Here is a 19,029-nt window from a genome sequence, read left to right on the forward strand (position 1 = left end):
TCTGTAGAAGCTACTGGTGGGCCTAACCCTAACATCTGTAGAAGCTACTGGTGGGCCTAACCCTACATCTGTAGAAGCTACTGGTGGGTCTAACCCTACATCTGTAGAAGCTACTGGTGGGCCTAACCCTACATCTGTAGAAGCTACTGGTGGGCCTAACCCTAACATCTGTAGAAGCTACTGGTGGGCCTAACCCTAACATCTGTAGAAGCTACTGGTGGGCCTAACCCTAACATCTGTAGAAGCTACTGGTGGGTCTAACCCTAACATCTGTAGAAGCTACTGGTGGGCCTAACCCTAACATCTGTAGAAGCTACTGGTGGGCCTAACCCTAACATCTGTAGAAGCTACTGGTGGGCCTAACCCTACATCTGTAGAAGCTACTGGTGGGCCTAACCCTACATCTGTAGAAGCTACTGGTGGGCCCAACCCTACATCTGTAGAAGCTACTGGTGGGCCTATCCCTACATCTGTAGAAGCTACTGGTGGGCCTAACCCTACATCTGTAGAAGCTACTGGTGGGCCTAACCCTAACATCTGTAGAAGCTACCGGTGGGCCTAACCCTACATCTGTAGAAGCTACTGGTGGGCCTAACCCTACATCTGTAGAAGCTACTGGTGGGCCTAACCCTAACCCTACATCTGTAGAAGCTACTGGTGGGTCTAACCCTAACATCTGTAGAAGCTACTGGTGGGCCTAACCCTAACATCTGTAGAAGCTACTGGTGGGCCTAACCCTACATCTGTAGAAGCTACTGGTGGGCCTAACCCTACATCTGTAGAAGCTACTGGTGGGTCTAACCCTACATCTGTAGAAGCTACTGGTGGGCCTAACCCTACATCTGTAGAAGCTACCGGTGGGCCTAACCCTAACATCTGTAGAAGCTACTGGTGGGCCTAACCCTACATCTGTAGAAGCTACTGGTGGGCCTAACCCTACATCTGTAGAAGCTACCGGTGGGCCTAACCCTAACATCTGTAGAAGCTACCGGTGGGCGTAACCCTAACATCTGTAGAAGCTACTGGTGGGCCTAACCCTACATCTGTATAAGCTACTGGTGGGTCTAACCCTAACATCTGTAGAAGCTACTGGTGGGTCTAACCCTAACATCTGTAGAAGCTACTGGTGGGCCTAACCCTACATCTGTAGAAGCTACTGGTGGGCCTAACCCTACATCTGTAGAAGCTACCGGTGGGCCTAACCCTAACATCTGTAGAAGCTACCGGTGGGCGTAACCCTAACATCTGTAGAAGCTACTGGTGGGCCTAACCCTACATCTGTATAAGCTACTGGTGGGTCTAACCCTAACATCTGTAGAAGCTACTGGTGGGTCTAACCCTAACATCTGTAGAAGCTACTGGTGGGCCTAACCCTAACATCTGTAGAAGCTACTGGTGGGCCTAACCCTAACATCTGTAGAAGCTACTGGTGGGTCTAACCCTAACATCTGTAGAAGCTACTGGTGGGCCTAACCCTACATCTGTAGAAGCTACTGGTGGGCCTAACCCTAACATCTGTAGAAGCTACTGGTGGGCCTAACCCTAATATCTGTAGAAGCTACTGCCATAACACTCTGGTTCTCCTTATATAACCTAGGATGTCTCTGTAACCTCCAGGTGGGTCTGGAGTGAAGCCCCAAGATGTCAGCCATAGTAAACCTTCCCTGGGGCATGCTGGGAACACCGTCCCCCCTGGTCAGGACTGGTCCGGGAGGACCACCCCCGCTGGGGCGGAGGTGCAGGAGCTGGACTCTGAGTCATGTGATGTCCAGCAGTGTAATGGACATGGGAAGTGTGTGACGCGGGGTGGAGAAACCTCCTGCCAGTGTATTCTGGGATACCAGGGGGAGTTCTGTGAGGAGGGTGAGGGTCCAGGGGTCAGTAACGCCCCCCTCACATTGGGCATCCTCAGCCTCATTGGTGGAGTCCTCATCGCAGCTGTCATCATCTGGAAGAGGTAGTCTCAGATAAAATCAATGCTGCATACCTATATACCCTACTACTGTATACCCGACTGCTATATACCTGTATACCCTACTACTCTATACCTATATACCCTACTACATACCTGTATACCCTACTACCGTATACCCTACGACTATATACCCTACTACTATAAACCTATATACCCTACTACTGTATACCAAAAAAGTGTTAATGATCCAAATATATTTTATATTTGAGATTCTTCAAATAGCAACTCTTTGCCTTGATGACAGCTTTGCACACACTTGGCATTCTCTCAACCAGCTTCACCTGGAATGCTTTTCCAACAGTCTTGAAGGAGTTCCCACATATGCTGAGCACTTGTTAGCTGCTTTTCCTTCACTCTGCGGTCCGACTCATCCCAAATCATCTGATGCAGCACTCAATCACTCCACTTACACTGCCTGGAGGTGTTTTGGGTCGTTGTCCTGTTGAAAAACAAATGACAGTCCCACTAAGCCCAAACCAGATGGGATGGTGTATCGCTGCAGAATGCTGTGGTAGCCATGCTGGTTAACTGTGCCTTGAATTCTAAATAAATCACTGAACGTGTCACCAGCAAAGCACCCCCACACCATAACACCACCTCCTCCATGCTTTACGGTGGGAAAAACACATGCGGAGATCATCCATTCACCCACATGGAACCAAAAACTGTCGTTTCTCTTTGCTTATTTGAGCTGTTCTTGCCGTAATATGGACTTGGTCTTTTACCAAATAGGGCTATCTTCTGTATACCAACCCTACCTTGTCACAACACAACTGATTGGCTCAAAAGCATTAAGGAAAGACATTCCACAAATTAACTTTTAAGAAGGCACACCTGTTAATTGAAATGCATTCCAGGTGACTACCTCATGAAGCTGGTTGAGAGAATACCAAGAGTGTGCAAAGCTGTCATCAAGGCAAAGGGTGGCTATTTGAAGAATCTCAAATATAAAATATATTTGGATCATTAACACTTTTCTTTGGTTACTACATGATTCCATATGTGTTATTTCATAGTTTTGATGTATTCACTATTATTCTACAATGTAAGAAAAACCCTTGAATGAGTAGGTGCTTTCAAACTTTTGACTGGTACTGTACCTATATATATATATACTCTGCACCCTACTGCTGTATACCCTACTACTATATACCCTACTTCTGTATTCCCTATATACCCTACTAATGTATACCCTACTACTGTAGACCCTACTACTGTAGACCCTATAGACCCTACTACTGTAGACCCTATAGACCCTACTACTGTATTCCCTATATACCCTACTAATGTATACCCTACTACTGTAGACCCTACTACTATAGACCCTACTACTGTAGACCCTACTACTATAGACCCTACTACTGTAGACCCTATAGACCCTACTACTGTAGACCCTATAGACCCTACTAATGTATACCCTACTACTGTATTCCCTATATACCCTACTACTGTATTCCCTATATACCCTACTACTGTATTCCCTATATACCCTACTAATGTATACCCTACTACTGTAGACCCTACTACTATAGACCCTACTACTGTAGACCCTACTACTATAGACCCTACTACTATAGACCCTATAGACCCTACTACTGTAGACCCTATAGACCCTACTACTGTAGACCCTATAGACCCTACTACTATAGACCCTATAGACCCTACTACTATAGACCCTATAGACCCTACTACTGTAGACCCTATAGACCCTACTACTGTAGACCCTACTACTATAGACCCTATAGACCCTACTACTGTAGACCCTACTACTGTAGACCCTATAGACCCTACTACTGTAGACCCTATAGACCCTACTACTGTAGACCCTACTACTGTATTCCCTATATACCCTACTACTGTATTCCCTATAGACCCTACTACTGTAGACCCTATATACCCTACTAATGTATACCCTACTACTGTAGACCCTATAGACCCTACTACTGTATTCCCTATAGACCCTACTACTGTAGACCCTATAGACCCTACTAATGTATACCCTACTACTGTATTCCCTATATACCCTACTACTGTATTCCCTATATACCCTACTACTGTATTCCCTATAGACCCTACTACTGTATTCCCTATAGACCCTACTACTGTATTCCCTATATACCCTACTAATGTATACCCTACTACTGTAGACCCTATAGACCCTACTACTGTAGACCCTATAGACCCTACTACTGTAGACCCTATAGACCCTACTACTGTAGACCCTATAGACCCTACTACTGTAGACCCTACTACTGTAGACCCTATAGACCCTACTACTGTAGACCCTATAGACCCTACTACTGTATTCCCTATAGACCCTACTAATGTATACCCTACTACTGTAGACCCTACTACTATAGACCCTACTACTGTAGACCCTATAGACCCTACTAATGTATACCCTACTACTGTAGACCCTATAGACCCTACTACGGTAGACCCTATAGACCCTACTACTGTAGACCCTACTACTGTAGACCCTACTACTGTAGACCCTACTACTGTAGACCCTACTACTATAGACCCTATAGACCCTACTAATGTATACCCTACTACTGTAGACCCTATAGACCCTACTACTGTATTCCCTATAGACCCTACTAATGTATACCCTACTACTGTAGACCCTACTACTATAGACCCTACTACTATAGACCCTACTACTATAGACCCTACTACTATAGACCCTACTACTATAGACCCTACTACTATAGACCCTATAGACCCTACTAATGTATACCCTACTACTGTAGACCCTATAGACCCTACTACTGTATTCCCTATAGACCCTACTAATGTATACCCTACTACTGTAGACCCTATAGACCCTACTAATGTATACCCTACTACTGTAGACCCTATAGACCCTACTAATGTATACCCTACTACTGTAGACCCTATAGACCCTACTAATGTATACCCTACTACTGTAGACCCTATAGACCCTACTACTGTATTCCCTATAGACCCTACTAATGTATACCCTACTACTGTAGACCCTACTACTATAGACCCTATAGACCCTACTACTGTAGACCCTACTACTGTAGACCCTATAGACCCTACTACTGTATTCCCTATAGACCCTACTAATGTATACCCTACTACTGTAGACCCTATAGACCCTACTACTGTAGACCCTATAGACCCTACTAATGTATACCCTACTACTGTAGACCCTATAGACCCTACTACTATAGACCCTACTACTGTAGACCCTATAGACCCTACTACTGTATTCCCTATAGACCCTACTAATGTATACCCTACTACTGTAGACCCTACTACTATAGACCCTACTACTGTAGACCCTATAGACCCTACTAATGTATACCCTACTACTGTAGACCCTATAGACCCTACTAATGTATACCCTACTACTGTAGACCCTATAGACCCTACTAATGTATACCCTACTACTGTAGACCCTATAGACCCTACTACTGTATTCCCTATAGACCCTACTAATGTATACCCTACTACTGTAGACCCTACTACTATAGACCCTACTACTGTAGACCCTATAGACCCTACTAATGTATACCCTACTACTGTAGACCCTATAGACCCTACTACGGTAGACCCTATAGACCCTACTACTGTAGACCCTACTACTGTAGACCCTACTACTGTAGACCCTACTACTGTAGACCCTACTACTATAGACCCTATAGACCCTACTACTGTAGACCCTACTACTGTAGACCCTATAGACCCTACTACTGTAGACCCTACTACTGTAGACCCTATAGACCCTACTACTATAGACCCTACTACTATAGACCCTATAGACCCTACTACTGTAGACCCTATAGACCCTACTACTGTAGACCCTATAGACCCTACTACTGTAGACCCTACTACTGTATACCCTACTACTGTAGACCCTATAGACCCTACTACTGTAGACCCTACTACTGTAGACCCTATAGACCCTACTACTGTAGACCCTACTACTGTAGACCCTATAGACCCTACTACTGTAGACCCTATAGACCCTACTACTATAGACCCTATAGACCCTACTACTGTATACCCTACTACTATAGACCCTATAGACCCTACTACGGTAGACCCTATAGACCCTACTACTGTAGACCCTACTACTGTAGACCCTATAGACCCTACTACTGTAGACCCTACTACTGTAGACCCTATAGACCCTACTACTGTAGACCCTATAGACCCTACTACTGTAGACCCTATAGACCCTACTACTGTAGACCCTACTACTATAGACCCTACTACTGTAGACCCTATAGACCCTACTACTGTAGACCCTATAGACCCTATTACTGTAGACCCTACTACTATAGACCCTACTACTGTAGACCCTATAGACCCTACTACTGTAGACCCTACTACTGTAGACCCTATAGACCCTACTACTGTAGACCCTATAGACCCTACTACTATAGACCCTACTACTGTAGACCCTATAGACCCTACTACTGTAGACCCTATAGACCCTACTACTGTAGACCCTATAGACCCTACTACTGTAGACCCTACTACTGTAGACCCTGTAGACCCTACTACTGTAGACCCTATAGACCCTACTACTGTAGACCCTACTACTGTAGACCCTATAGACCCTACTACTGTAGACCCTATAGACCCTACTACTATAGACCCTATAGACCCTACTACTGTAGACCCTACTACTGTAGACCCTATAGACCCTACTACTGTAGACCCTATAGACCCTACTACTGTAGACCCTACTACTGTAGACCCTACTACTGTAGACCCTATAGACCCTACTACTGTAGACCCTACTACTGTAGACCCTACTACTATAGACCCTACTACTGTAGACCCTACTACTGTAGACCCTACTACTGTAGACCCTATAGACCCTACTACTGTAGACCCTACTACTGTAGACCCTACTACTATAGACCCTATATACCCTACTACTATAGACCCTATAGACCCTACTACTGTAGACCCTATAGACCCTACTACTGTAGACCCTATAGACCCTACTACTATAGACCCTATAGACCCTACTACTGTAGACCCTACTACTGTAGACCCTATAGACCCTACTACTGTAGACCCTACTACTGTAGACCCTACTACTGTAGACCCTATAGACCCTACTACTGTATACCCTATAGACCCTACTACTGTAGACCCTACTACTATAGACCCTATAGACCCTACTACTATAGACCCTATAGACCCTACTACTGTAGACCCTATATACCCTACTACTGTAGACCCTATATACCGTACTACTGTAGACCCTACTACTGTAGACCCTACTACTATAGACCCTACTACTATAGACCCTATAGACCCTACTACTATAGACCCTATAGACCCTACTACTATAGACCCTATAGACCCTACTACTGTAGACCCTATATACCGTACTACTGTAGACCCTACTACTATAGACCCTATAGACCCTACTACTGTAGACCCTACTACTGTAGACCCTATAGACCCTACTACTATAGACCCTACTACTGTAGACCCTATAGACCCTACTACTGTAGACCCTATAGACCCTACTACTGTAGACCCTATAGACCCTACTACTGTAGACCCTATAGACCCTACTACTGTAGACCCTATAGACCCTACTACTATAGACCCTATAGACCCTACTACTGTAGACCCTACTACTGTAGACCCTATAGACCCTACTACTGTAGACCCTACTACTGTAGACCCTACTACTGTAGACCCTATAGACCCTACTACTGTATACCCTATAGACCCTACTACTGTAGACCCTATAGACCGTACTACTGTAGACCCTACTACTGTAGACCCTATAGACCCTACTACTATAGACCCTACTACTGTAGACCCTATAGACCCTACTACTGTAGACCCTATAGACCCTACTACTGTAGACCCTACTACTGTAGACCCTATAGACCCTACTACTGTAGACCCTACTACTGTAGACCCTATAGACCCTACTACTATAGACCCTACTACTATAGACCCTACTACTGTAGACCCTACTACTGTAGACCCTATAGACCCTACTACTGTAGACCCTATAGACCCTACTACTGTAGACCCTATAGACCCTACTACTGTAGACCCTATAGACCCTACTACTATAGACCCTGTAGACCCTACTACTGTAGACCCTATAGACCCTACTACTGTAGACCCTATAGACCCTACTACTGTAGACCCTACTACTGTAGACCCTATAGACCCTACTACTGTAGACCCTACTACTGTAGACCCTATAGACCCTACTACTGTAGACCCTATAGACCCTACTACTGTAGACCCTATAGACCCTACTACTATAGACCCTATAGACCCTACTACTGTAGACCCTACTACTGTAGACCCTATAGACCCTACTACTGTAGACCCTATAGACCCTACTACTGTAGACCCTATAGACCCTACTACTATAGACCCTATAGACCCTACTACTGTAGACCCTACTACTGTAGACCCTATAGACCCTACTACTGTAGACCCTATAGACCCTACTACTGTAGACCCTACTACTGTAGACCCTATAGACCCTACTACTGTAGACCCTACTACTGTAGACCCTATAGACCCTACTACTGTAGACCCTATAGACCCTACTACTGTAGACCCTATATACCCTACTACTGTAGACCCTATATACCCTACTACTGTAGACCCTATAGACCCTACTACTGTAGACCCTATAGACCCTACTACTGTAGACCCTATAGACCCTACTACTGTAGACCCTATAGACCCTACTACTATAGACCCTACTACTGTAGACCCTACTACTGTAGACCCTACTACTGTAGACCCTATAGACCCTACTACTGTAGACCCTATAGACCCTACTACTGTAGACCCTATAGACCCTACTACTATAGACCCTATAGACCCTACTACTGTAGACCCTACTACTGTAGACCCTATAGACCCTACTACTGTAGACCCTATAGACCCTACTACTGTAGACCCTATAGACCCTACTACTATAGACCCTATAGACCCTACTACTGTAGACCCTACTACTGTAGACCCTATAGACCCTACTACTGTAGACCCTATAGACCCTACTACTGTAGACCCTACTACTGTAGACCCTACTACTGTAGACCCTACTACTGTAGACCCTATAGACCCTACTACTATAGACCCTATAGACCCTACTACTATAGACCCTACTACTATAGACCCTATAGACCCTACTACTGTAGACCCTACTACTGTAGACCCTATAGACCCTACTACTGTAGACCCTACTACTGTAGACCCTATAGACCCTACTACTGTAGACCCTACTACTGTAGACCCTATAGACCCTACTACTGTAGACCCTATAGACCCTACTACTGTAGACCCTATATACCCTACTACTGTAGACCCTATATACCCTACTACTGTAGACCCTATAGACCCTACTACTGTAGACCCTATAGACCCTACTACTGTAGACCCTATAGACCCTACTACTGTAGACCCTATAGACCCTACTACTGTAGACCCTATAGACCCTACTACTGTAGACCCTATAGACCCTACTACTGTAGACCCTACTACTGTAGACCCTATAGACCCTACTACTGTAGACCCTATAGACCCTACTACTGTAGACCCTACTACTGTAGACCCTATAGACCCTACTACTGTAGACCCTATAGACCCTACTACTGTAGACCCTACTACTGTAGACCCTACTACTGTAGACCCTATAGACCCTACTACTGTAGACCCTATAGACCCTACTACTGTAGACCCTATAGACCCTACTACTGTAGACCCTATAGACCCTACTACTGTATACCCTATAGACCCTACTACTGTAGACCCTATAGACCCTACTACTGTAGACCCTATAGACCCTACTACTGTAGACCCTATAGACCCTACTACTGTAGACCCTATAGACCCTACTACTGTAGACCCTATAGACCCTACTACTGTAGACCCTATAGACCCTACTACTATAGACCCTATAGACCCTACTACTGTATACCCTATAGACCCTACTACTATAGACCCTACTACTGTAGACCCTATAGACCCTACTACTGTAGACCCTATAGACCCTACTACTGTAGACCCTATAGACCCTACTACTGTATACCCTATAGACCCTACTACTATAGACCCTACTACTGTAGACCCTATAGACCCTACTACTGTAGACCCTACTACTGTAGACCCTATAGACCCTACTACTGTAGACCCTACTACTGTAGACCCTACTACTGTAGACCCTACTACTGTAGACCCTATAGACCCTACTACTGTAGACCCTACTACTGTAGACCCTATAGACCCTACTACTGTAGACCCTATAGACCCTACTACTGTAGACCCTACTACTGTAGACCCTATAGACCCTACTACTGTATACCCTACTACTGTAGACCCTACTACTGTAGACCCTACTACTGTAGACCCTGTAGACCCTACTACTATAGACCCTACTACTGTATACCCTGTAGACCCTACTACTGTAGACCCTACTACTGTAGACCCTGTAGACCCTACTACTGTAGACCCTATAGACCCTACTACTGTAGACCCTATAGACCCTACTACTGTAGACCCTATAGACCCTACTACTGTAGACCCTACTACTGTAGACCCTATAGACCCTACTACTATAGACCCTACTACTGTAGACCCTGTAGACCCTACTACTGTAGACCCTATAGACCCTACTACTATAGACCCTATAGACCCTACTACTGTAGACCCTACTACTGTAGACCCTATAGACCCTACTACTGTAGACCCTATAGACCCTACTACTGTAGACCCTATAGACCCTACTACTGTAGACCCTACTACTGTAGACCCTATAGACCCTACTACTATAGACCCTACTACTGTATACCCTACCACTGTAGACCCTACTACTGTATACTATATACCCTACTACTGTAGACCCTATAGACCCTACTACTATAGACCCTATAGACCCTACTACTGTAGACCCTATAGACCCTACTACTGTAGACCCTACTACTGTAGACCCTACTACTGTAGACCCTACTACTATAGACCCTATAGACCCTACTACTGTAGACCCTATAGACCCTACTACTGTAGACCCTACTACTATAGACCCTACTACTGTAGACCCTATAGACCCTACTACTGTAGACCCTACTACTGTAGACCCTATAGACCCTACTACTGTAGACCCTACTACTATAGACCCTATAGACCCTACTACTGTAGACCCTACTACTGTAGACCCTATAGACCCTACTACTGTAGACCCTATAGACCCTACTACTATAGACCCTATAGACCCTACTACTGTAGACCCTATAGACCCTACTACTATAGACCCTGTAGACCCTACTACTGTAGACCCTACTACTGTAGACCCTATAGACCCTACTACTGTAGACCCTATAGACCCTACTACTGTAGACCCTATAGACCCTACTACTGTAGACCCTACTACTATAGACCCTACTACTGTAGACCCTATAGACCCTACTACTGTAGACCCTATAGACCCTACTACTGTAGACCCTATATACCCTACTACTGTAGACCCTACTACTGTAGACCCTACTACTATAGACCCTATAGACCCTACTACTGTAGACCCTATAGACCCTACTACTGTAGACCCTACTACTGTAGACCCTATAGACCCTACTACTGTAGACCCTACTACTGTAGACCCTATAGACCCTACTACTGTAGACCCTATAGACCCTACTACTGTAGACCCTACCACTGCACCCTACTGCTAACCGCACTACTGTATACCCTATTATATGCCTTTATACCTTACAGCTACAGTGGGGAGAACATATATAACCTGACTATATACAGTGAGGAGAACAAGTATTTGATACACTGCCGATTTTGCAGGTTTTCCTACTTACAAAGCATGTAGAGGTCTGTAATTTCTATCGTAGATACACTTCAACTGTGAGAGACGGAATCTCAAAAAATCCTGAAAATCACATTGTATGATTTTTCATTTGCATTTTATTGCATGACATAAGTATTTGATACATCAGAAAAGCAGAACATAATATTTGGTACAGAAACCTTTGTTTGCAATTACAGAGATCATACGTTTCCTGTAGGTCTTGACCAGGTTTGCACACACTGCAGCAGGGATTTTGGCCCACTCCTCCATACAGACCTTCTCCAGATCCTTCAGGTTTCGGGGCTGTCACTGGGCAATACGGACTTTCAGCTCCCTCCAAAGATGTTCTATTGGGTTCAGGTCTGGAGACTGGCTAGGCCACTCCAGGACCTTGAGATGCTTCTTACGGAGCCACTCCTTAGTTGCCCTGGCTGTGTGTTTCGGGTCGTTGTCATGCTGGAAGACCCAGCCACGACCCATCTTCAATGCTCTTACTGAGGGAAGGAGGTTGTTGGCCAAGATCTCGCGATACATGGCCCCATCCATCCTCCTCTCAATACGGTGCAGTCGTCCTGTCCCCTTTGCAGAAAAGCATCCCCAAAGAATGATGTTTCAACCACCATGCTTCACGTTTGGGATGGTGTACTCATCCTTCTTCCTCCAAACACGGCGAGTGGAGTTTAGACCAAAAAGCTCTATTTTTGTCTCATCAGACCACATGACCTTCTCCCATTCCTCCTCTGAATCATCCAGATGGTCATTGGCAAACTTCAGATGGGTCTGGACATGCGCTGGCTTGAGCAGGGGGACCTTGCGTGCGCTGCAGGATTTTAATCCATGACGGCGTAGTGTGTTACTAATGGTTTTCTTTGAGACTGTGGTCCCAGCTCTCTTCAGGTCATTGACCAGGTCCTGCCGTGTAGTTCTGGGCTGATCCCTCACCTTCCTCACGATCATTGATGCCCCACGAGGTGAGATCTTGCATGGAGCCCCAGACCGAGGGTGATTGACCGTCATCTTGAACTTCTTCCATTTTCTAATAATTGCGCCAACAGTTGTTGCCTTCTCACCAAGCTGCTTGCCTATTGTCCTGTAGCCCATCCCTGCCTTGTGCAGGTCTACAATTTTATCCCTGATATCTCTCTGGTCTTGGCCATTGTGGAGAGGTTGGAGTCTGTTTGAGTGTGTTTTGACAGGTGTCTTTTATACAGGTAACGAGTTCAAACAGGTGAAGTTAATACAGGTAATGAGTGGAGAACAGGAGGGCTTCTTAAAGAAAAATGAACAGGTCTGTGAGAGCCGGAATTCTTACTGGTTGGTAGGTGATCAAATACTTATGTCATGCAATAAAATGCAAATGAATTACTTAAAAATCATAAAATGTGATTTTCAGGATTTTTGTTTTAGATTCCGTCTCTCACAGTTGAAGTGTACCTATGATAAACATTACAGACCTCTACATGCTTTGTAAGTAGGAAACACTGCCGATTTTGCAGGTTATCAAATACTTGTTCTCCCCACTGTATATATATCCTACTGCTAAACAGTCTATCATACTATTATAAACCTATATAACCCATTACTAACCCTATTCTATTTATAGCAGAGCAAGAGCTGCAGCTCGGGGCCAGTCCACAGAGAAGGAGACTCTGATGACCAACATGGATGAAGGGACGGTCTACGCTGAGTCCTTCAACAACCATCTGTATGACCCCGATCCTGACCAGGTTAGTTAAGGTTAGGGTTAGTTAAGGTTAGGGTATAGCTCAGAGCTTTATAACCAGTGTTTTGGTCTGCCACAGCATTGGGTTAGGGTTAGTTAAGGTTAGGGTTAGTTAAGGTTAGGGTATAGCTCAGAGCTTTATAACCAGTGTTTTGGTCTGCCACAGCATTGGGTTAGGGTTAGTTAAGGTTAGGGTTAGTTAAGGTTAGGGTATAGCTCAGAGCTTTATAACCAGTGTTTTGGTCTGCCACAGCATTGCCATGCTTTGTTCCCCACCTTGAATATGATAGAATATTTTCAATTAAAGCTTACTTATTTTTGTATACCTGTAGACCCTACCACTGTAGACCCTACCACTGTAGACCCTACCACTGTAGACCCTACCACTGTAGGCCCTACTACTGTAGACCCTACCACTGTAGGCCCTACTACTGTAGACCCTACCACTGTAGACCCTACTACTGTATACCCTATAGACCCTACTACTGTAGACCCTATAGACCCTACTACTGTATACCCTACCACTGTAGACCCTACTACTGTATACCCTATAGACCCTACTACTGTAGACCCTATAGACCCTACTACTGTAGACCCTATAGACCCTACTACTGTAGACCCTACTACTGTAGACCCTATAGACCCTACTACTGTAGACCCTACTACTGTAGACCCTATAGACCCTACTACTGTATACCCTATAGACCCTATAGACCCTACTACTGTAGACCCTATAGACCCTACTACTATAGACCCTACTACTGTAGACCCTGTAGACCCTACTACTGTATACCCTATAGACCCTATAGACCCTACTACTGTAGACCCTATAGACCCTACTACTGTAGACCCTATAGACCCTACTACTGTAGACCCTATAGACCCTACTACTGTAGACCCTACTACTGTAGACCCTATAGACCCTACTACTATAGACCCTACTACTGTAGACCCTGTAGACCCTACTACTGTAGACCCTATAGACCCTACTACTATAGACCCTACTACTATAGACCCTATAGACCCTACTACTGTAGACCCTATAGACCCTACTACTGTAGACCCTATAGACCCTACTACTGTAGACCCTACTACTGTAGACCCTATAGACCCTACTACTGTAGACCCTACTACTGTAGACCCTATAGACCCTACTACTGTAGACCCTACTACTGTAGACCCTATAGACCCTACTACTATAGACCCTATAGACCCTACTACTGTAGACCCTACTACTGTAGACCCTATAGACCCTACTACTGTAGACCCTACTACTATAGACCCTACTACTGTAGACCCTATAGACCCTACTACTGTAGACCCTGTAGACCCTACTACTGTAGACCCTATAGACCCTACTACTGTAGACCCTATAGACCCTACTACTGTAGACCCTACTACTGTAGACCCTACTACTGTAGACCCTATAGACCCTACTACTGTAGACCCTACTACTGTAGACCCTACTACTGTAGACCCTACTACTGTAGACCCTACTACTGTAGACCCTATAGACCCTACTACTGTAGACCCTATAGACCCTACTACTGTAGACCCTACTACTATAGACCCTATAGACCCTACTACTGTAGACCCTATAGACCCTACTACTATAGACCCTACTACTGTAGACCCTATAGACCCTACTACTGTAGACCCTATAGACCCTACTACTGTAGACCCTACTACTGTAGACCCTACTACTGTAGACCCTATAGACCCTACTACTGTAGACCCTATAGACCCTACTACTGTAGACCCTATAGACCCTACTACTGTAGACCCTACTACTATAGACCCTACTACTGTAGACCCTATAGACCCTACTACTGTAGACCCTATAGACCCTACTACTGTAGACCCTATATACCCTACTACTGTAGACCCTACTACTGTAGACCCTACTACTATAGACCCTATAGACCCTACTACTGTAGACCCTATAGACCCTACTACTGTAGACCCTACTACTGTAGACCCTATAGACCCTACTACTGTAGACCCTACTACTGTAGACCCTATAGACCCTACTACTGTAGACCCTATAGACCCTACTACTGTAGACCCTACCACTGCACCCTACTGCTAACCGCACTACTGTATACCCTATTATATGCCTTTATACCTTACAGCTACAGTGGGGAGAACATATATAACCTGACTATATACAGTGAGGAGAACAAGTATTTGATACACTGCCGATTTTGCAGGTTTTCCTACTTACAAAGCATGTAGAGGTCTGTAATTTCTATCGTAGATACACTTCAACTGTGAGAGACGGAATCTCAAAAAATCCTGAAAATCACATTGTATGATTTTTCATTTGCATTTTATTGCATGACATAAGTATTTGATACATCAGAAAAGCAGAACATAATATTTGGTACAGAAACCTTTGTTTGCAATTACAGAGATCATACGTTTCCTGTAGGTCTTGACCAGGTTTGCACACACTGCAGCAGGGATTTTGGCCCACTCCTCCATACAGACCTTCTCCAGATCCTTCAGGTTTCGGGGCTGTCACTGGGCAATACGGACTTTCAGCTCCCTCCAAAGATGTTCTATTGGGTTCAGGTCTGGAGACTGGCTAGGCCACTCCAGGACCTTGAGATGCTTCTTACGGAGCCACTCCTTAGTTGCCCTGGCTGTGTGTTTCGGGTCGTTGTCATGCTGGAAGACCCAGCCACGACCCATCTTCAATGCTCTTACTGAGGGAAGGAGGTTGTTGGCCAAGATCTCGCGATACATGGCCCCATCCATCCTCCTCTCAATACGGTGCAGTCGTCCTGTCCCCTTTGCAGAAAAGCATCCCCAAAGAATGATGTTTCAACCACCATGCTTCACGTTTGGGATGGTGTACTCATCCTTCTTCCTCCAAACACGGCGAGTGGAGTTTAGACCAAAAAGCTCTATTTTTGTCTCATCAGACCACATGACCTTCTCCCATTCCTCCTCTGAATCATCCAGATGGTCATTGGCAAACTTCAGATGGGTCTGGACATGCGCTGGCTTGAGCAGGGGGACCTTGCGTGCGCTGCAGGATTTTAATCCATGACGGCGTAGTGTGTTACTAATGGTTTTCTTTGAGACTGTGGTCCCAGCTCTCTTCAGGTCATTGACCAGGTCCTGCCGTGTAGTTCTGGGCTGATCCCTCACCTTCCTCACGATCATTGATGCCCCACGAGGTGAGATCTTGCATGGAGCCCCAGACCGAGGGTGATTGACCGTCATCTTGAACTTCTTCCATTTTCTAATAATTGCGCCAACAGTTGTTGCCTTCTCACCAAGCTGCTTGCCTATTGTCCTGTAGCCCATCCCTGCCTTGTGCAGGTCTACAATTTTATCCCTGATATCTCTCTGGTCTTGGCCATTGTGGAGCGGTTGGAGTCTGTTTGAGTGTGTTTTGACAGGTGTCTTTTATACAGGTAACGAGTTCAAACAGGTGAAGTTAATACAGGTAATGAGTGGAGAACAGGAGGGCTTCTTAAAGAAAAATGAACAGGTCTGTGAGAGCCGGAATTCTTACTGGTTGGTAGGTGATCAAATACTTATGTCATGCAATAAAATGCAAATGAATTACTTAAAAATCATAAAATGTGATTTTCAGGATTTTTGTTTTAGATTCCGTCTCTCACAGTTGAAGTGTACCTATGATAAACATTACAGACCTCTACATGCTTTGTAAGTAGGAAACACTGCCGATTTTGCAGGTTATCAAATACTTGTTCTCCCCACTGTATATATATCCTACTGCTAAACAGTCTATCATACTATTATAAACCTATATAACCCATTACTAACCCTATTCTATTTATAGCAGAGCAAGAGCTGCAGCTCGGGGCCAGTCCACAGAGAAGGAGACTCTGATGACCAACATGGATGAAGGGACGGTCTACGCTGAGTCCTTCAACAACCATCTGTATGACCCCGATCCTGACCAGGTTAGTTAAGGTTAGGGTTAGTTAAGGTTAGGGTATAGCTCAGAGCTTTATAACCAGTGTTTTGGTCTGCCACAGCATTGGGTTAGGGTTAGTTAAGGTTAGGGTTAGTTAAGGTTAGGGTATAGCTCAGAGCTTTATAACCAGTGTTTTGGTCTGCCACAGCATTGGGTTAGGGTTAGTTAAGGTTAGGGTTAGTTAAGGTTAGGGTATAGCTCAGAGCTTTATAACCAGTGTTTTGGTCTGCCACAGCATTGCCATGCTTTGTTCCCCACCTTGAATATGATAGAATATTTTCAATTAAAGCTTACTTATTTTTGTATACCTGTAGACCCTACCACTGTAGACCCTACCACTGTAGACCCTACCACTGTAGGCCCTACTACTGTAGACCCTACCACTGTAGGCCCTACTACTGTAGACCCTACCACTGTAGGCCCTACTACTGTAGACCCTATAGACCCTACTACTGTAGACCCTATAGACCCTACTACTGTAGACCCTACTACTGTATACCCTACTACTATAGACCCTATAGACCCTACTACTGTAGACCCTACTACTGTAGACCCTATAGACCCTACTACTGTAGACCCTATAGACCCTACTACTGTAGACCCTATAGACCCTACTACTGTAGACCCTATAGACCCTACTACTGTAGACCCTATAGACCCTACTACTATAGACCCTATAGACCCTACTACTGTAGACCCTATAGACCCTACTACTGTAGACCCTACTACTGTAGACCCTATAGACCCTACTACTATAGACCCTACTACTATAGACCCTATAGACCCTACTACTGTAGACCCTATAGACCCTACTACTGTAGACCCTACTACTGTAGACCCTACTACTGTAGACCCTACTACTATAGACCCTACTACTGTAGACCCTACTACTGTAGACCCTATAGACCCTACTACTATAGACCCTATAGACCCTACTACTGTAGACCCTATAGACCCTACTACTGTAGACCCTATAGACCCTACTACTATAGACCCTATAGACCCTACTACTGTAGACCCTATAGACCCTACTACTATAGACCCTATAGACCCTACTACTGTAGACCCTATAGACCCTACTACTGTAGACCCTACTACTGTAGACCCTACTACTGTAGACCCTACTACTGTAGACCCTATAGACCCTACTACTATAGACCCTATAGACCCTACTACTGTAGACCCTATAGACCCTACTACTATAGACCCTACTACTATAGACCCTATAGACCCTACTACTATAGACCCTATAGACCCTACTACTATAGACCCTATAGACCCTACTACTGTAGACCCTATAGACCCTACTACTGTAGACCCTATAGACCCTACTACTGTAGACCCTATAGACCCTACTACTATAGACCCTACTACTGTAGACCCTATAGACCCTACTACTGTAGACCCTACTACTGTAGACCCTACTACTGTAGACCCTATAGACCCTACTACTATAGACCCTATAGACCCTACTACTGTAGACCCTACTACTGTAGACCCTATAGACCCTACTACTGTAGACCCTATAGACCCTACTACTATAGACC

The 19,029-nt window shown here is 44.9% G+C and overlaps 1 protein-coding gene across 1 annotated transcript in view; it reads left to right on the forward strand.

Annotated features, from left to right (window-relative positions):
• Positions 1-13,540, forward strand: part of LOC311116064 (prolow-density lipoprotein receptor-related protein 1-like) — a gene marked incomplete at both ends in the record, with an annotated part of 37,120 nt that extends 23,580 nt beyond the window's left edge. Inside the window, 2 exons of the mRNA XM_084191196.1 lie at positions 1,618-1,957; positions 13,408-13,540. Of these exons, the coding sequence (XP_084047322.1) occupies positions 1,618-1,957; positions 13,408-13,540 (473 nt within the window). The remainder of the gene's footprint in view (positions 1-1,617; positions 1,958-13,407) is intronic.
• Positions 13,541-19,029: the final 5,489 nt, after the last annotated feature.

This window comes from Coregonus lavaretus (assembly GCF_964263955.1).
Source record: "Coregonus lavaretus genome assembly, contig: HAP1_SCAFFOLD_620, whole genome shotgun sequence".
NCBI lineage: Eukaryota > Metazoa > Chordata > Actinopteri > Salmoniformes > Salmonidae > Coregonus > Coregonus lavaretus.